Consider the following 21318-nt stretch of genomic DNA (forward strand, 5'->3'; position numbering starts at 1 on the left):
CTGTATTTCATGAGATCTAACCTTGCTAATCAGTCTCCCATGAGGAACCTTGTTGAACGCCTTACTGAAGTCCATATAGGTCACATCTACTGCTCTGCCCTCAATCTTCTTTGTTACTTCTTCAAAAAACTTGAGAGACACGATTTCCCATGCACAAAGCCATGTTGACTATCCCGAATCAGAAGTGACAGGAATATTTCACAAACTTTGCCTCAGTAATTATAATATTCTACATGGCATGAGAAGTGATCAGAATTGATAAAAATCCATTTAGCATAGCAAAAGGTAGGATAGAATCCCCACTGTGGAAACAGGCCATTCGGCCCAATGGGTCCACACCGGCACTCCAAATAGCATCCCACCCAGACCCGTTCCACTCCCTATCCCTGCATTTCTAATGGCTAACCCACCTAGCCTGCACATCCTTGAACACTATGGGCAATCTAGCACAGTCAATCCACCCAATTTGCACACCTTTGGACTGTGGGAGGAAACCAGAGCAGCCAGCAGAAATCCACATAAACGCCCGAGCAGAGAATTGAACCCAGGTCCCGAATGTTGAGGGGCAGTGGCATAATAGTCACATGCTCATGAATATTACAGGTACAAATCTTTGATCCAGAAAGCTTGTGTTTACATATATTAAAATAAACTGTAGAACACAATATTAACTAGAGCCGGTGCAAAGAATTTCAAAAGGCTTGACCAAACTTTTGTGACTTCAAAGGATCCAGTAAAGGATTAGCGAGAGTACTAGAGCAGATACTATATATTTACATGTTTAAAAAGGTCTCCAAGAAAATACAACATAGCAGATTCATCACTTAAGACAGAACATGTGGAATCTGAACAAATAGAATGGACACAAAGTAGAGGTGACAGGCAATTATTTAGACTGGCAAAAGGCGGAAAAAGTGACCCTCAACAAGAATCAGCCCTAGGAACACTGTTCACCATTTGTATCAACACATCGGAGGTTGTACTTCCAATTACAAAGTCTAAATAAATGAATGACAAATTACTGTGTAAATATTGAAAGAGTGTGACAAATAGAAATTTTATTAAACTCATATCACACACTTGCAAGTTACAGAATAATTTTAATATGGTAAGCCTGGTGATACGATTTGGAAAGGTACATCCCACTTGGCAAATGAGAATCTATGGAACATAAAAATTTAGGACAGTGAATCGCTATTCCCAGGAAAATTGGATTGAGTTTAAGGCTGAAATAACCAATAGGGTTTGATTTTAAAAATATGAAAGCTATGTTGAACTAGATAATATCAGAACTGATAGGCAACATTGAGGATAATTTCTACAAATAAAAGAATACTGAGTGACTAGACAGTGATGGGATCACATCTCATTTGAAGGGAAATTCAATAAAAGTACAAGGGAGACAGAGCATTAGAAGCGTGTGCTGATGGTATTATTCCACAAGGATTGGATGAGGGTCATACATATAAATGTCAGCTGGATGAAGTGGTCTATTTCTACACATTCAATGTAATTCCATGCAAGCATCCTTTTGTAAATTCTCTTCAATTTTCAAATTCTGACTAGCATTTTTAATTAGCCAAATGCTTCATTTTTCTTATGAACAGGTAACAGAATGAAATTAAACTAACATTGTAGGCCAGTTTTCATTCATTCCATGTGTTTTAATGAGATTGCCCCTCTCACGTCTAGATTCTAGGAAATACATACTCCATCTACCCTCACAGGTACTCCATGTTTTACCTCACAAAGGCCATGCACAATTGTAGCAAGATTTCTTTACCCTTCATATTTCAATCCAATTGTAACAAAAGTTAATAAATTATTCTGTAATGCCTGCACGTAAACATCTTAAGATACACGTACTTTGTTTGCAAACACTCAATTTCAAATTCTGGATTATTAAAACAAAAAGCATTTTATTTTCTTGACTTGGTAAGTGCAAAACTCTCAAAACAAAAACACACAAGTACTACAAAGTGAGCTGTCAGAAGTAAACTATTTGATGGCAAGCTAACTGCTTTTAACCAAGTAAACTACATCACAATGAACAATTTAGAGAAAGTATGGTGTATACTAAGATTAGCAGTAATCTTATTTGACAGATATCCTACCTTTCTCCTGCTCCATTGGCTGCTGGAAGAAAATGCTTTCAAGTACAGAGCTCTTCCAAATGCTACCCTCCTGGGCAAGTACAGCCAACATTTGAAGTTCTAGGTTCCCATATTCTGACAGTATTTTATGGGCTGCCTGGAAAATAATCCATAATAAATTAATTTTATCCCAAACAAGCAGTCATTACAATATAGAAAGAAACCACTGGAACCATCAGGTCCACGAAGAGTGACAGGACTTTTCAGGGATAAAGATGTATGTATAAACCAAAGGAGAAAATATACATTTTTAAAAGGTGACAGGAAAAATTTATAAGATGGTTGAAAAACTAATGGTTTACTTCGGTTTTCAAATATAAGAGTATAGTACAAAGGCAAAGAGAGAATGTTAAAACTTTAAAATCACAGGTTAGACCTCATTAGGTGCAGAGAAGGTTCACTAGGATGCTATTAATGATGAGGGGCTTTACTAAAGAAATGTTGGAAAAGTTTGGACTGTCTTGGATCAGAAAAGGTCAGAGAGAACCTGATGGGAATTTCAAAATCCAGCTTAATGTTTTGTGATGAAGCCTTAAGACTCAAGACCATAAGACATAGCAGCTGAATTTAGGCCATTCGGCCCATCGAGTTTGCTCCATCATTCAATCATGGTTGATAAGATTTTTCAATTGCATTCGCCTGCTATTTCCCATAACCTTCGACTCCCTTGACAATCAAGAACCTATCTCTGTTTTAAGTATGCTCAATGACCTAGCCTCCACAGCCTTCTGTGGCAATGAATGCCACAGATTCACCACTCTCTGGCTGAAGAAGTTTCTCCTCATCTCCTTTCTAAAGAGTATTCTCTTTACTCTAAAGCTGTGCCCTCTGGTCCTCATCTCTCTTGCCAATAGAAACATCTTCCCAACATCCACTCTGTCCAGCTGTACAGTATTCTGGAAGTTTCAATGAGATTCCACCCCGGCCCCCCCATCCCATCTTTCTCACCTTCATCAAGTATAGTCGCAGATATGTTAAGCCTTTCATTCCTAGGATCATTCTTGTAAAGTTCCTCTGGACTCACTCCAGGACCAGTACATCGTTCCAGAGGTAGGGGGCCCAAACTCACTCACATTGTACTAAATGTAGTCTGACCACAACTTTATAAGTACATACCTGCTTTTACATTCTAGTCCTCTAAAGATGAATGACAACATTGTATTTGCCTCCCTAACTACCAACTCAAGCTGCAAGAGAAACGTGGACTAGGACTCAAGTTTCTTTGCACTTCAGATTTCAGAATTTTCTCCCCATTTAGAATACAGTCCATGCCACTATTCCTCCTACCAAAACGAATGACCTCACGCTTTCCCACGTTGCATTCTATCTGCCACTTCTTCGCCCACTCCTAGATCTTTCTGCAGCCTCCCTGCCTCCTCAATGCTACCTGTCCCTCTACTGGTCTTGGTACTTAGCCATAATGCATTCAGGTCCTTCATCCAGACTATCAGTGTATTAAATGAAAAACTGTGATCCCAAAACTGACCCTTGTGGAATACCATTGGTCACCTGCCATCCTGAGAAGGACCCTTTTATCCACACACTGACTTCCGCCAGACAGTCAATCTTCTATCCATGCTAGTACCTTGCCTCTACATCATGGATCCTTATCTTACTCAGCAGCCTTCTGTGCAACACCTTATCAAAAGGTCTTCTGGAAGTCCAGATAGATAACATCCATTGGCTCTCCTTGATCTAACCTGCTCATTACCTCCTCAAGAATTCTAACAAATTTGTCAGGCAGGACCTCCCCCTGATGAAACCATGCTGACCTTGCACTATTCTACTACGTGCTTCCAAGTATTCAGAAATCTCATCCTTTACAACGTACTCCAGAATCTTACAAAATGACCAAGGTCTGGTTAATCGGCCTATAATTTCCCATCTTTGCCTTATGCCCTTCTTAAACCGGGAGTCACATTAGCGATTTTCCAGGCTTCTGGGACCGTTCCGGACTCCAGTAATTCCTGAAAGATCACCACTAAAGCCTCCACTATCTCTTCAGCTATCTCCTTCAAAACTCTGGGGTGTAGCCCATTTGATCCAGGTGAGATTTACCCAGCTTCAGGCCATTCAGTTTTTCTAGCACCTTCTCCTTGGCAATGGCATACTCATCACTGCCCCTCAACATTCTTGAATTTTTGAGATATTACTAATGTCTTCTGCCGTGAAGACTGTGCAAAGTACTTATTCAGTTCCCCACTACGACTTCTCCAGTGGCCTGATGTCAACTTTTGCCTCTCTCTTGCCCTTCTATATATCTAAAGAAACTTTTGCAATTTGTTATAGTCCTGACTAGCTTACCCTCATATTTAATCTTCTCCCTCCTCCTTTCTTTTATCGCTGTCCTCTGTTGGTCTTTGTAGGTTTCCCACTACCCTTCGCCGCATTATAAGCTTCATTTTTTGCTTTTGTGCGGTCCCCGAATTCCCTTGTCAGCCATGGTTGCTTCATCCTCCTGTCCTGGCTGCAGGGACACAAATCAGTGAAATAAACCAGCAGGGATTTGTAGAAATGCCAAGGCCAGGCCCTTATGATGTCAATAGTGGAAGGAAAACATCTTAAGGTCCATCAGTCTGTAGTGACAAAGTGAAGTCTTAGTTTAGCATTATTTAAAATAAATTCAAAGCCTTTCAATTGTTTTTATGAGTTTACATAACTATATTGTGACAATTAAAAATGAGAAATCATTATGTGAATTGTGAAGGTACTTAGCAAAAATGATAAAGTTCATTTGGTCTCCGAATACATTTTGTTTTTGTGCGAGTTTGCTGAATGGATTAGAAGTGGCCAGTCATTCCCAAATGCATTAAGTTCAGTGTATTGACAATTCTTTCATGCAGAAGGGATTAACAATGGGCAAATGCTAGTTAATAACTGGGGTGATAGCATGCGAGGCAGTGGTAGTTTACATGGGGAGTAGATGAGCTTTCAGCAAGTTTACTGTGAGGCTTTCACAAAATAGCTTCTGCTGCTCATCACTTTCAACTCATGCCTGTAATTGAGAGTGCATCCTAAACTTCATTTCAAGGGTAGAGTATCTAGCCAAAATTGACAAAAGCCAGGGGGTACTCATGGCATTTTATCTGGAAACTCCCCTTGCAAATATCTTTAATCATGGTTTTAGCTCCCTTGATTTCTACACACCAAACGCCGGTGTAAGTCTGAACAGTCATCACTAATTCCATCAGACGATCAGGCCGATCCCTCTAGCGAGTGGGTTCAATACAGGCCATGGATCCAAATATTGTCAAGTTCCAAGGGAAGAGAAGAAACCATTTCAAAAAGTTTCAGCAATGTGGAATTTACCTGCAAAAAAAAATGGAGGAAGCGTGGCCACCAGGTCTGTTTGCTCACTTGGCTGGCCAGCTAGGTTTGTGATGCAAAAGCATCATAAAAAAATTCAGAGACCAAATGAACTTTATCATTTTTTTTCCTAGCTTCTTTTGCAATTCACATTAAGATTTCTCATTTTTACTTGTGTCTAAGTTATATAAGCCAGTTGGGGTTACGATGAAGGCCTGTCTTTTCTCAACCTCTTCCTTTGCCTTAAGTGTGATGACCCTCAGATTAAAGTACCCATGTCATTTCTCTCAAATCCAAACAGCCCTGTGGTCTGATAAGACTATCATGGCTTTACTCTTAGCCACTATAGCTTCAGTCAAAGTTTCTACTTCACATGGCATTTTCAGCCTGTTCCACTGTCCTGGTCCTTGTGAAATACAACCTCTCGGATGTAAATGCATTAGAGGTAGTTTACTGATTTACTCGGTGGTTACCTGGAATGAGCAGGTTGTCTTATAAGATAGATTGCACAGGCTCAGCTTTGTTTCACTGCAAGTTACAAGAATGAGGGATGACCTGATTGAAATATATAATCCTGTAATGCCCTTGACAAAGTGGATGTGGAAATGATGTTTTCTGGGTCAGTCCAGAATCAGGTAGATGGGGCAGGGAACAATTTTTAAGAACTAAGGTTGCCCTTTCAAGGCAGATATGATAATTGTGCAACAAGTATTGTGCAACTTCGGAACTCTGACTCAGGTGGTGAAAGTGGAATAATTAAATATTTTAAAAGGTTAGCAGATTCTTGTTAAGCAACAGAATCAAAGGTTATCAGTAGATGGGAATGTAAAATTTGAAATACATATCAATCATGATCTTATTGAATGTGGAGTTAGCTCCATGGCTCATGGTCTACTTCTGTTTCTATGTTCGTACTGGTTTGTTCTGTATTTGAAGGTACGGGAGAAGAAAGAAAAAAAATTTCCATTTGTAGACATTTAATCCACTTCCTATACGTATATTAAGGAAAATGCTTAATAGTAGATAAAAAAACAATAGCAACTGGGGACACTAGCTCAATTCCTAACTGACAATTTCACTGCAACCCCTCCATCCCAGCCCACTTAAACAAATTTCAGAAAAGTGCAAGAATGTACAGTAGTGGTAGATTTCAGCAACTCCAATATTAACTGTGATAGCTTCGTGTGCAAGGGAGCAAAGTTCTTAAACTACATACCCTCAGAGGGAAATTTTTTTAAGCCAAAATGGAACAAGTCAGAGGGGCAGTTCTGGATCTAATATTTGGAAACAAGGCTAGAAGATGGAAGGCGTGTCAGTAGGATTGCACTTTGGAAATACTGATCCAAACAAGATTTAGGATATTACAGAAATAGGCAAGGATGGCTCACATACAGATGGCAAAAGGCTAATTTTAACTAAGATACAAATTTGGCCGAAATAGACTGGGAGCAGCAACTTGCAAATTAAACTTCGTGGAAGGCATGAGAGGAGGAACTAGAGAGATAGCAGAAAAAAATACATTGCCACAAAAGAATAAAAGTGAAACCTAGAATGGAAAACCTGGATGTAAAGGGATACAAGACTAGGACTAAGAAAAAAAAAGCTAGTAATGGCAGATACCAAGAGTTCAAAATGACAGAGTCCCTTATAGGAATATAAAATTGTAAGGGGCTGGGGAGACAGAGCAAGACAGATGGAAAGCAAACGTTACGTGTGTAAGAATGGATGTGTAGAATAAAGGAACGCCAACATAGGTTTTCAAAAAAAATATTAAAAGTAAAACAAATTAACTTGGGGAAGAGAAGGATTCATCAGCGACCATATAGATAACCTGCATGGGACCCTGAAAAGAGTGGGTACAATTGTCAAAAGAATTAATCATGTCTTCACAATGAAGAGGAATGATGCAGACGTAGATATTAGGGTGAGTCATACAGCATGGATGATTAGATTAGATTACTTACAGTGTGGAAACAGGCCCTTCGGCCCAACAAGTCCACACCGACCCGCCGAAGCGCAACCACCCATACCCATTCCCCTACATTTACCCCTGCATCTAACACTATGGGCAATTTAGCGTGGCCAATTCACCTAACCTGCACATTTTTGGACTGTGGGAGGAAACCGGAGCACCCGGAGGAAACCCACGCAGACACAGGGAGAATGTGCAAACTCCACACAGTCAGTCGCCTGAGGTGGGAATTCAACCCGGGTCGCTGGTGCTGAGGGGCAGAAGTGCTAACCACTGTGCCACCATGCCGCCCACAAACTTTGGCCCAAACTGGTCCATGCCAAACAAAATGTCCATCCATATTGAACCCATTTTCCTGCACTTCCCATATCCTTCTAAATCTTCCCTATCCATGTGTTTGTCCAAATGCCTTTTAAATGTTGTTAATGTACCCACCTCAACCACATCTGCTAGCAGTTCATTCATTATGCATACCACCCTCCAAAACAATTGCGTTCAGGTTACCAATTATTCTTTCCCCTCTGAAGGGGGGTGATAAACCGCCCCGTGTTTACCATGGAGCAAGGCCCACATCGGGAGAGCCAGCAGTATCCATTTTAAAGCAAACCGTATTCATTCTAAAACAGCAGCTGCCAGCCCGACCACATGATCGGGAGAAGGGGGCCCAAAGACAGATCCGAATACAGGACTCCAGACAATGGTCATGGCTCACAGATCGAAACCCACCTTATAATCTCGCCAAGGTTCCAACTGACACACACCCATAACCTGATCATGCAAAACAGTCCTACACAAAAGGCAAACACCAAACGAACAGGATGAATCTAACAGACACTTTGGAAGTAACAAAGGGGGGTGCTAGCCTCCAGCCCTCACAGAGAGACAAGCAGATAGCACCCGGACTCATTTACATAAAGGTAAACAGCACACCTTTTGTGTATGCTGCAGACTCTGAGGACGGCAGGAAGCTTGACATTCACACATACTCCAGCCATGATTACCACCATTCACACTCATTCATACCCAATCTCCTACATCCCAACTCATGAAGTATATAACTTGTAACATTGCGCGGGGAACGGGAGAGCGATAGAGATTCGGACCTCGGTTGGTCTCCGCCGGCGTTAAACACTAATAAATTACCGATTGTCAAACCGCACTCTGGGCTCGGACTGAGATCATTTCATCCGTGCTAACACCTCTTACCTTAAGCTGATGCCCTGGGAAAAAGATGAAGTGCATTCTCCCTATCCATATCTCTAATGATCTTATACATCTCTCTTAAAAAAAAAGGTCCCTCCTCAATCTCCTATGCTCTAAAGAAAAAAAAAGTCCTAGCTTGTCCAACCTCTCCCTATAACTCTCACCATTTCATCCTGGCAACATCCTTGTAAATTTCTTCTGCACTCTTGCCAGTTTAACAACATCTTTTCTATAGCAAGGTGACTAAAACTGAACAGAATATCGCCAGGTAGTGTGGCCTCACCAACGTCCTGTATAACTGCAGCATAACTTCCCAACTTCTATACTCAATATCCTGATAATGAAGGTCAATGTGTCAAAAGTCATCTTCACTACCCTGTCTGTAACTCCACTTTCAGAGAACCATGCACCTGAACTCCAAGATCTCTTTTCCTCTGCACTCCTTGAGGCTCTACGATTCATCATGAAACTCCTACCTTGATTTGACTTTCCAAAATTCTCAGTTATCTATATTAAATTGCATTTGCCATTTGTTGGCCCACTCCCCATGATCAAAATCCTGCTGCAATTTCTCAATGTCTACGATACCACCTATTTTAGTGCCATCAGCAAACTTGCTAATCAGGCGTTGTACAGTCCGATCCAAATCATTGATATAGATAACAAACAGCAGTGGGCCCAGCACCAATCCGAGGCACACCGCTAGTCACAGGCCTCCAGTCCAACAAGCATCCTTTCACTATTGCCCTTTGCTTCCTACTATCAAGCCAATTTTTGTATCCAATTTACCAGCTGATCCTAGATTCCACATGATTTAACCTTCCAGAGCAGCTGACCATGTGGAACTTATCAAAAGACTTTACTGAAATCCATACATAATATGCCTATCACCCTACCCTTGTCCATCTTCCTGGTCACTTCTTCGAAGAACTCGAATGCATTTCTGAAGGATGATCTCATACACACAAAGCCATGCTGACCACTCCTAGTCAAGCCCTGTCTTTCCAAATACATGCATTTTTATCTGAATCTTCTGAACTAACTTACCCACTACATGTTAAGCTTAATGGTCTATAGTTCCAAGCATTTGTTTTGCAACCCTTCTTGAATAATGGCACATTTGCTACTCTCCAGTCTTCCGGGACCTCACCCGTGGCTAATAGTGTAAAAATATTAGGCAGGATCCCCACAATTTCTTCTCTAACCTCTTGCAGTGAAGTTGGATATATCCAGTCAGGACCAGGAGATTTATCTACCTTCACACATTCCAATACATTCAACACCTCCTCTACTCTGATATGGACTGTCCCCACAATATCACCACTAACTTCCCCAAGTTCCTAAGTCTTCGTGCTTTTCTCAATGGTAAACACAGGAGAAATATTTATTGAGAACCTTACCTATATGCTGCAGTTCGACACATACATGTCCACTTAGTGAGGAGCCCTATTCTCTTTCCAGTTTTTTTTTCCCTTTAATATACTTTGAATTCACCCTAATCTTCTCAGCCAAGGCTATCTCGTGCCCCCTTTTCACCCTCCTGATTTCTTCCTTCAATAAACTCTTGTATCCTCTATTTACAGGAGGATTCTCTTGATTCCATCTACCTGTACCATGCCTTTTTTTCCTGCCCAAAGCGTCAATACCACTGGTCATCCAGGGTTCCCTATTCCTACCAACCATGCCCTTCACTCTCACCAGAACATCTATAGACCTTGAACTCTTGCTATCTCACTTTTAAAGGCCTCCCACTTGTTGGAGGTCCCGTTGCCTGCAAACAACTACACTCAATCCCTAATTCCAGCAAAATTTGCCTTGCCCCAATTCACAACTTTAACCTGTGGACCTATTTTGTCCCACTCCGTAATGTTTATAAAAATTAATAGAATTATGGTCACTGGTCCCAAAATACCCAATATCACTTCCATCACCTGTACTGCCCTATTTCCCAAAAGTAGGCCAGGCTTTGCCCCTTCCTGAGTACGACCCTCTATATACTGCTTGACAAAACTTTGCTGAACACACAAATTCCACCCCATTTAAGCCCTTAATGCTCTGGCAGTCCTGGTCTATGTTAGGAAAATTAAACTTCCCTACTTCACAACTCTGTTGCTCCTGCAGGTCTCTCCAGTGTAGTTGTATTTTTGTTCCCCTAATTCCCATTTTGACTATTTGAAAGCTAATATACAACTCTAATTACAGCACCATTCCCTTTTTACGTCTTAGCTCCACCCACAAAGCCTCACTGGATGATCCTTCAGTTATTTCCTCTGACTACTGCAGTGATACTTGCCTTAAATCAAAACTGCAACTCCCCCTCCCCTCCAATCACCTCAATTCCACCTAAAGCACCTGTACCCTGACACATTAAGCTGCTAGTCCTGGCAATTGCTGGTGAGGAACTATGAAAAATGAGAAAAATTCATAGAATCCCTACAGTGTGGAAGCAGGCCATTTAGCCCACCATTCCACACCGACCCTCCGAAGAGGGTCCTACCCAGGCCCATAACATCTACCCTATCCCTATCCCTATAATCCTGCATTTCCCATGACAAACCCACCTAACCTGCATATCCTTGGACTGTGGGAGGAAACCGGAGCACCCGGAAGAAACCCATATAGACACAGGGAGAATATGCAAATTCCACACAGCCAGCATTCCGAGAGTGGATCAAACCTGAGTCCCTGGCGCTGTGAGGCAACAGTGCTAACAACTGATGCACTGTGCTGCCCTGGTGACAGAAAGAAATACCAGTGGGTTTAGTTGCCTTAAGTGGATAAACAAAGGCCAATGAGATGTAGCCCAGGCTGTTGATGGAGACAAGGGAGGAGGTATCAGAAGCACTGGCAGTCATATTTAAATTCTCTGGCAACAAGAGAAATGCCAGAAGCCAAATTACTATTAAATGTTGTTCCATTATTAAATAAAAGAGATAGACCAGGAAAATTCAGGTCTAATCTCAATGGTGGGATATCATTAGAAAGAATTCTGAGGGACAGAGTACACCTGCACTTGGAAAAAAAAACATGGATTGATCAGGATTAGTCAGCATAGCAATGTTAAGGGTCAAGTTGTGTTTGACAAATTTGATTAAATCTTTTTGTAACCAAGTGTGCGCTGAAGGTAGCATTTGATGAGGTCTATGTAGAGGAAATTTCTTCCTTGCATATAATCTGTCTAGACCAGTTATAATTTGAGAATGTAGTGAACAATCATAGATGAACCAAATCTCTATTATGACAGTCCTGGCATCCCTCACATCAGCCTAGCGCATGTTTGCTGTACCTTTGCTAATGGTCCTCTCTTAGGTAGGGAGACCAAGACTGCACACAGTACTCTGGGTATGGTGTCACTGAGGCCCTGAATACGATCTGTGCAAGATTGAGGGTCACAAATAGGATGGATAGAAAGGCACTATTTCCACGAGTAGAGGTCAATAACCTGGTGGTATTGACTTAAGCAATTCCTGTTGCCTTGAGAAAGCAGCCAAAGGCCCCTTCCAGCCCAGTTATACTCTCTTCAAATCGGGCTGAAGATATAAAGTTTTAAAACATGATCAACAAATTTAAAGAACAGCTTCTTCCCTGCCGTTATCAGACTTATGAATGGACCTCATTAGAGGTGATCTTTCTCTGCACTCTCTGTAGCTGTAACTATATTTTATATTCTGTTCTATTACCTGATGTACTTATGTAAGGTATAATTTGTCTGGTTAACATGCCATACAATACTTTTAGAACATAGAAAAATACAGCGCAGTACAGGCCCTTTGGCCCTCGATATTGCACCGATCCAAGCCCACCTCACCTACACTAGCCCACTATCCTCCATATGCCTATCTAATGCCCGTTTAAATGCCCATAAAGAGGGAGGGTCCACCACTGCTACTGGCAGGGCATTCCATGAACTCACGACTCGCTGAGTAAAGAATCTACCCCGAACATCTGTCCTATAACTACCACCCCTTAATTTAAAGCTATGCCCCCTCGTAATAGCTGACTCCATACGTGGAAAAAGATTCTCATGGTCAATCCTATCTAAACCCCTAATCATCTTGTACACCTCTATCAAGTCACCCCTAAACCTTCTTTTCCCCAATGAAAACAGCTCCAAGTGCCTCAACCTTTCCTCATACGATCTTCCTACCATACCAGGCAACATCCTGGTAAACCTCCTCTGTACCCGTTCCAGTGCCTCCACATCCTTCCTATAGTATGGCGACCAAAACTGCACACAATACTCCAGATGCGGCCGCACCAGAGTCTTATACAACTGCAACATGACCCCAGAATTCAATTCCTCTACCAATAAAAGCCAGTATGCCATATGCCTTCTTCACAGCACTATTTACCTGGGTGGCAACTTTCAGAGATGTGTGTACATGGACACCAAGATCCCTCTGCTCATCCACACTACCAAGTATCCGACCATTAGCCCAGTACCCCATCTTTTTGTTACTCATACCAAAGTGAATCACCTCACACTTACCTACATTGAACTCCATTTGCCACCTTTCTGCCCAGCTATGCAGCTTAGCTATATCTCGCTGTAACCTGCCACATCCTTCCTCACTGTCAACAGCTCCACCGACTTTCGTATCATCCGCAAACTTGCTCACCCAACCTTCTAGCCCCTTCTCCAGGTCATTTATAAAAATGACAAACAGCAATGGTCCCAAAATAGATCCTTGCGGAACACCGCTAGTAACTGCACTCAAAGATGAACCTTTACCATCAACTACTACCCTCTGTCTTCTTCCAGCCAGCCAATTCCTATTCCAAACCTCCAACTCCCCCTCAATGCCATACCTCCATATTTTTTGCAGTAGCCTACCATGGGGAACCTTATCAAACACCTTACTAAAATCCATATACACCACATCTACCGCTTTACCCTCATCCACCTCCTTAGTCACCTTCTCAAAAGAATTCAATAAGGTTTGTGAGGCAAGACCTGCCCTTCACAAAACCATGCTGACTATCCTTGATCACATTATTCCTATCCAGATGTTCATAAATCCTATCCCTTGCAATTCTCTCTAAGACTTTGCCCACAACAGAAGTGAGACTCACCGGCCTATATTAACTAGAGTTATCCCTACTCGCCTTCTTGAACAAGGGAATCACATTTGCTAGCCTCCAGTCTTCTGGCACTATTCCTGTAGACGAGGACATAAAAATCAAGGCCAATGGCTCTGCAATCTCCTCCCTTGCTTCCCAGAGAATCCTAGGATAAATGCCGTCAGGCCCAGGGGACTTATCTATGTTCACCCTTTCCAGAATTTCCAACACCTCTTCCCGACATACCTCAAAGCCATCCATTCTAATTAATTGTGACTCAATATTCACATCGGCAACAATGTCCTGTTCCTGAGTGAATACTGACGAAAAAGTATTCATTCAGTGTCTCCCCAATCTCTTCAGCCTCCACACGCAAACTTCCCACTCCTATTCCTGACTGGACCTATTCCTACCCTAGTCATTCTTTTATTCCTGACATACCTATAGAAAGCCTTTGGGTTTTCCCTAATCCTACCAATTAAGGACTTTTCATGTCCCCTCCTTGCTGCTCTTAGCTCTCTCTTCAGATCCTTCCTGGCTACCTTAGAACTCTCAATCGCCCTAATTGAACCTTCACGCCTCATCTTTACATAGGCCGCCCTCTTCCCTTTAAGAAGGGATTCCAATTCCTTATTAAACCACGGCTCCCTCACACGACCCTTTCCTCCCTGCCTGACAGGTACATACTTATCAAGGACACTCAATAGTTGCTCCTTGAACAAGCTCCACATATCGATTGCACCCTTCCCTTGAAGCCTACTTTTCCAAGCCATGCATCCCAAGTCATACTTTCCCACATCATAATTTCCCTGCCCCCAGCTATAACTCTTGCCCTTTTCACTGTGTCTCAGTACATGACAATAATAAAATCAAATTAGAAGGATGCCAGAGAAATGTTTTCACCCAGAAGGTAATGAGAGTCTGGAACTCACTGCCCGAAAGAGTGATCAATTCAGAAACTCTTGAAGCAGTGAGCAATATTTAGATATTTACTGGTGTTGCCCTTGCCTCCAGCATTATGGATTAGAAGTTACAAAATGGAATTAGTGTCAGAGAACTGTAAAGTGGTACAGGTATGAGATGGATTTCATTTTATGCTATAAAAGTCTATGAGAACACAGACTAGGTAATGAGAATAGAAACAGAATAGGGACTCCATACATTTGAGCCCATAAGTGTAAAGGTGATATGGACTTAGTGGAAATTTGTTATTGCTTACTGTCTGTGATAAGGAAAAAAGGCAGCTAGCTCCCAGTTATCCACTGAGAATGAAATAATCAGTGACCACTAACACATGGCAGCCATATTGATTTGACACCAATATTAGTATAGTGTTTCCATCTTCATAATAACTTGCAACATCCTTATCTGTTTTATTGATCCATGTCTTTTATTTCTGACAGTTCACACTTTCAGGAGTCAGTGGAGGAGCTACATCCTTCTAAGGGTGTAACTTCACAGCACTTGTGGCAGACTTGCAAGGCATGCATTCACTTCACAAATGAACAAGAATAGATATTGAAGACAGGCAGTAGTGAAAGTTTGCAGACAGTACAGCCTCTTAAAAACTCAGCTGAATTTGCATGTTGTACCCTGGGGGCTTCTGAATAGCAGATTCTCTGATTAGTAACAATATGCATTCAATGCAATGCGTCCTTCCAAGAACAACGATCTTGACTTCAGGAGAGAATGAAACTCTCCAACTCAGTCAGAATGGCAGTTGACACTGCAGGTCATTGCAACTGCTTTTTTGTTGTGCTGACAGCGCGGCCAACTCTATGGAATGCCAAATCTTCTAATCAAATGAGCCCATTCTGACTTTATCACGAGTGTTAAGCCACTGGATGGCAACTACCTTGAAAATCAAGGATTTGCAAAGCCACAGATTTACATGAAAGTTCTTGCAAATGAAATGCTGTGGGTCATGAAATGGTTATAAACAAAAGGAAATACGGAACTGTCAAAGTACTTCACATTTCATTTGTTAAGAAAAACTACCTATGCAAGAACAAACTACGTTCAATCTATGACAGTTATCTAGCAACATCAAGAGCAGGAAGACCATATAATCTGCAATTTTAAGAAGGCAATTGACGGGCAGGGCCCTCCCACCACAGTGAATGAGAATGTGCACGGAGCGCTCTCCTCTGGGGAGTTGCAGAAGTGACTCCACAAATATCATCATCCTCAGGTGATTGGAGAGTCCAGTGCATCAACACAAGAAATGAGGCTAATGCAGTGCTGAGTGGATGTTCCACCTCTACCTCCTCCACAAGGTCCCATACAGAAGTAGTGCCAAATCAATTCACTTCACTCCATTTGATAACAAGCACTGGAGACAAAGGCTAGGAGCATGGATAATATTCCAATAATAATACTGGAGGGCTTCAGAACATGTCACACCCCTTGCCAAGCTGTTCCAGCACAGTTACAGCACTGGCATTGGGAATGCTGTGCAAAAAAAGCAGGATAAGTCTAACCTGGTCAATTACCATCCCATCAGTTACTTTCAAATCAGTAAAGATATGGAAGGTGTCATTACACAGCAATAATCTTCTCACTATTCCCCCCATTTTGGGTTCCATTAAAATCATTCAGCTTATGACCTTACCATAATCTTGGTTCAAACATGGACAAAAAAAAAAAGAGCTGAAATCCAGAGGTAAGATGAGAGTGACAATCTGACATCAAGGCCACATTTAACCATGTGGCATCATGGAGACCCTAGCAAAATTGCTGTCAATGGGGATCAGGGAAAACTCTTCACTGGAGTGAGTTATTATGGAAATTGGAGATTCTTGTGGTTGTTGGAAGTCAGTCATCTCAACTCCAGGGCATTTCTTCAAGGTAGACTTTTCTAATCAACCTTAGAGGATTTTCTTATAAATCCCAAACAACCTGAACTCAACCTTCTTGGCTTGTACCACAAGAGCCCAGTTCTTCAGGGCACTGTTCTCAGCCCAACTATCATTAGCTCCTTCATCAACAAATTTCCTTACATCACAAGGTCAGAAGTGCTGACATTCACTGGTGTTTGCATAATATTCAACAACATTTGCAATTCTTCAAAACCTGAAGCAGTCCATTTCCAAAGGGAAGACCTGGCAACATCCAATGGCCATTTAAATGGTCATAGGATAGGCATGTGGACGAGAATGGAAGAGTGTAGGTTACATGGGCTTCAGATTGTTCTGCCGACCTGTGGAACCATTTGAGGGGCGAAGGGCCTATACCACTCTGTAAAATGTTCTATGTTCTATGTCCTATCCTGGTTTGACCTGACAAGTAACATTCAGGTCACAAATGCCAGACATGACCAACTCCAATAACATGCAATCTAACCACCACTTAAGCCCTCCATTATCAACATCCTGGGTTATCACTGTACAGAACCTGAAGTGGATGAGCTATATAAACAGTGGCTACAAGACCAAGTCAGTGGCTAGGAATACTGCAGCAAATAATTCAGTTCCTGTCTCCCAAAGCCTGTCCACTGTCTACGAGGCACAAATTAGGAGTGTGATGGAATAATCCCCACTAACATGAAGCAGACATCATTAAGGACACAGCAGCCCACTTGATTGCTGTAGATGTGCCTCCAGTCACTCCAGTAGTGATGCATAGTAGCACCAGCATGTATCATCGGCAAGATGTGCTGCAGAAATTCACCACACAGCACCTAAGTCCACAAACACTACCACCCAGAAACACAAGGGCAGCAACTATACTGGGAACAGCACCAGGGTTCCCATCAACTCACTCACCACCCTGACTTGGAAACATATGTCGCTGAAACAAACCCATAGGTAGAGAATTCTAGGATTTGACCCAAACAACATTGTGTATCTACCTACAGCATATGGACTGCAGTGGTTTTAGATGGCAGCTCACCACTACCTCCTTAATGACAAATAGGGTAATAAATGCTGGCACAGCCAGTGAAGCCCACATCCAGTGATTGAATAAGCAAAATTGGAATGGTATCAAATGCTAACCTAGTCAGTGATAGCCACATTCCATGAAAGAATTGAAAATCAAAACAAGAGCCATAAGCTGTACGATGGTTTCATAAAATATAGAACATAGAACATTTACAGCATTTACAACATTTACAACATTTACATTGGCCTGCAATGTTTTGCTGAACTGTGGAACCAATCTGAAGCCTATATATACTACACTATTCCATTTTCATCCATGTGTTTATCTAATGACTATTTAAATGCTCTTAAAGTTGGCATGTCTGCTACTGTGGCAGGCAGTGCATTCCACGCCCCTACTAATCTCAGAGTAAAGAAACTACCTTTGACATCTGTCCTGTCTTTATCACCCCTCAATTCAAAGCTATGTCTCCTCGTGTTGGACATAATCAGAGGCTCTCACTGTCCACCCTATTTAACACACTGATCATCTTACATGTCTCTATTAAGTCACCTCTCAACTTTCTTCTCCAACAAAAACAGCCTCAAGACCCTCAAGCCTTTCCTTACAAGACCTTCTCTCCATACCAGGCAACATTCTAGTATATTTCCTCTGAACCCTTTCCAAAACTTCCACATCATTCCTATCACACGGTGACCAGAACTGTACACAATACTCAAAGTGTGGCCACACCAGAATTTTGTCCAGATGCAACATGACCTCGTGGCTCTGAAACTCAATCCCTCTACCAATAAAAGCTAACACACTGTATGCCTTAACAACCCTGTCAACCTAGGTGGCAACTATCAGGGATCTATGTACATGGACACTCATGTCTTGGCTCATCTACACTATCATGGGGAACCTGATCAAAAGCCTTACTGAAATCCTTATACACCACTGCAACCACTTCAGCCTCATCCACCTGTTTGGTCACCTTCTCAAAAGAACTCAATACAATTTGTGAGGCTTGACCTACCCTTCATCCCTACTCAACTTGTTCCTTTCTAGATATCATAAATCCTCTCATAACCTTTTCCAACATTACCTGGTAAATCATGGCTCCCTCATTCGACCACTTCCTCCCTGTCTGACAGGTACATACCTCATCAAGGAAATGCAGTGGCGGTTTCTTGAATAAGCACCACATTTCAATTGTGCCCATCCCTGCAGTTTCCTTGCCCATTCTAAATCTTCCCTAATTGCATTATAAATTGCCTTTCCCCCAGTTATAGCTCTTGCCCCGCGTTATATACCTATCCCTTTCCATCACTCGATTAAACAGTGGGCGGCACGGTGGTTAGCACTGCTGCCTCACAGCGCCAGAGACCCGGGTTCAATTCCCACCTCAGGCGACTGACTGTGTGGAGTTTGCACATTCTCCCCGTGTCTGCGTGGGTTTCCTCCGGGTGCTCCGGTTTCCTCCCACAGTCCAAAGATGTGCAGGTCAGATGAATTGGCCAGGCTAAATTGCCCGTAGTGTTGGGTAAGGGGTAGATGTAGATGTACATGTAGGGGTAGGGTGGGTTACGCTTCGGCAGGGCGGTGTGGACTTGTTGGGCCGAAGGGCCTGTTTCCACACTGTAAGTAATCTAATCTAATCTAAACATAACAGAATTGTAGTCACTACCAAAAGTGCTCACTGACCTCCAAATCGATCATGTGGCTGGGTTCATTACCCAGTTGCAAATTCTATGAATTCTATGTGGCCTCGCCCCTTGTTGGCCTATTTACATATTGTATCAGGAAACCATCCTGCACACATTGGATAAAAACTAACTCATCCCTGGTGCCAGGATCAAGGATGTTTCAGAGAGGGTGCAGAATATTGTCCACATTGGAACCAATGACAGAAGAAGGGAAAAGGTTGAGATTCTGAAAGAGGATTACAGAGAATTTAAAAGGTAGGTCATAGAGTGGAGAGTAAGAATATCTACCACCTCCTCTAATAGGAGTATATTTAGAGGAGAATATGGAAGATATAGAAATTAAGGAAATCGATGGTGACACCTTGCAAAATATCCAGATTACAGAGGAGGAAGTGCTGGATGTCTTGAAACGCATAAAGGTGGATAAATCCCCAGGAACTGATCAGGTGCACCCTAGAACTCTGTGGGAAGCTGGAGAAGTGATTGTTGGGCTGCTTGCTGAGATATCTGTATCAATAGTCACAGGTGAGGTGTCAGAAGACTGGAGGTTGGCTAACATGGTGCCACTGCTGGTAAGGACAAGCCAGGGAACTACAGACCACTGAGCCGGACATCGGTGGTGGACAAATTGTTGGAGGGAATCCTGAGGGACAGGATGTACATGTATTTGGCAAGGCAAGGACTGATTAGGGATAGTCAACATGGATTTGAGAGTGGGAAATCATGCCTCACAAATTTGATAGAATTTTTTGAAGTAGTAACAAAGAGGATTGATGAGGGCAGAGCAGGAGATGTGATCTATATGGCGGTCAACAAGGTTCCCCAGGGGAGACTGATTAGCAAGGTTAGCTCTCACGGAATACAGGGAGGACTAGCCATTTGGATACAGAACTGGCTCAAAAGGTAGAAGACAGAGGGTGATGGTGGAGGGCTGTTTTTCAGACCGGAGGCCTGTAACCAGTGCAGTGGCACAAGGATTGGTGCTGGGTCCTCTACTTTTTGTCATTTATATAAATGATTTGGATGCGAGCATAAGAGGCACCATTAATAAGTTTGCAGATGACACCAAAATTGGAGGTGTAGTGGACAGCAAAGAAGGTTACTTCAGATTGCAACAGGATCTGGTCCAGATGGGCCAATGGGCTGAGAAGTGGCAGATGGAGTCTAATTCAGATAAATGCAAGGTGCTGCATTTTGGGAAAGCAAATCTTAGCCAGACTTATACACTTAATGGTAAGGTCCTAGGGAGTGTTGCTGAACAAAGAGACCTTGGAATCCAGGTTCATAACTCCTTGAAAGTGGAGTTGCGGTAGATAGGATAGTGAACAAGCGTTTGGTATGCTCTTTTTTATTGGTCAGAGTATGAGTACAGGATTTTGGATTAGTGGTGCTGGAAGAGCACAGCAGTTCAGGCAGCATCAGAGGAGCAGCAAAATCGACATTTCAGGCAAAAGCCCTTCATCAGGAATAAAGGCAGAGAGCCTGAAGCGTGGAGAGATAAGCTAGAGGAGGGTGGAGGTGGGGAGAAACTAGCATGGAGTATAATAGGTGAGTGGGGGAGGGGATGAAGGTGATAGGTCAGGGAGGAGGGTGGAGTGGATGGTGGAAAAGAGGATAGGCAGGTAGGACAAGTCATGGGGACAGTGCTGAGCTGGAAGTTTGGAACTAGGGCGAGGTGGGGAAGGGGAAAATGAGGAAACTAGGAAACTGTTGAAGTCCACATTGATGCCCTGGGGTTGAAGTGTTCTGAGGTGGAAGATGAGGCGTTCTTCCTCCAGGCGTCTGATGGTGAGGGAGCAGCAGTGGAGACGGACCAGGACTTCCATGTCTTCGGCAGAGTGGGAGGGGGAGTTGAAACGTTGGGCCACAGGGTGGTGTGGTTGATCGGTGCGGGTGTCCAGGAGATGTTCCCTAAAGCGCTCTGCTAGAAGGCGCCCAGTCTCCCCAATGTAGAGGGGACTGCATCGGGAGCAACAATAAATGATATTAGTGGATGTGCAGGTAAAACTTTTGATGGATGTGGAAGACTTCTTTAGGGCCTTGGATGGAGATG

At 42.6% G+C, this 21318-nt stretch overlaps 1 protein-coding gene across 1 annotated transcript in view; it reads right to left on the bottom strand.

The window, feature by feature from the left end:
• LOC140483138 (zinc finger protein 292-like) overlaps positions 1-21318 on the bottom strand; it is a 208054-nt gene that overhangs the window by 81109 nt on the left and 105627 nt on the right. Inside the window, exon 4 of the mRNA XM_072581126.1 lies at positions 2115-2250. Within this exon, the coding sequence (XP_072437227.1) occupies positions 2115-2250 (136 nt within the window). The remainder of the gene's footprint in view (positions 1-2114; positions 2251-21318) is intronic.

This window comes from Chiloscyllium punctatum, chromosome 11, assembly GCF_047496795.1.
Source record: "Chiloscyllium punctatum isolate Juve2018m chromosome 11, sChiPun1.3, whole genome shotgun sequence".
In the NCBI taxonomy this organism is placed as follows: domain Eukaryota; kingdom Metazoa; phylum Chordata; class Chondrichthyes; order Orectolobiformes; family Hemiscylliidae; genus Chiloscyllium; species Chiloscyllium punctatum.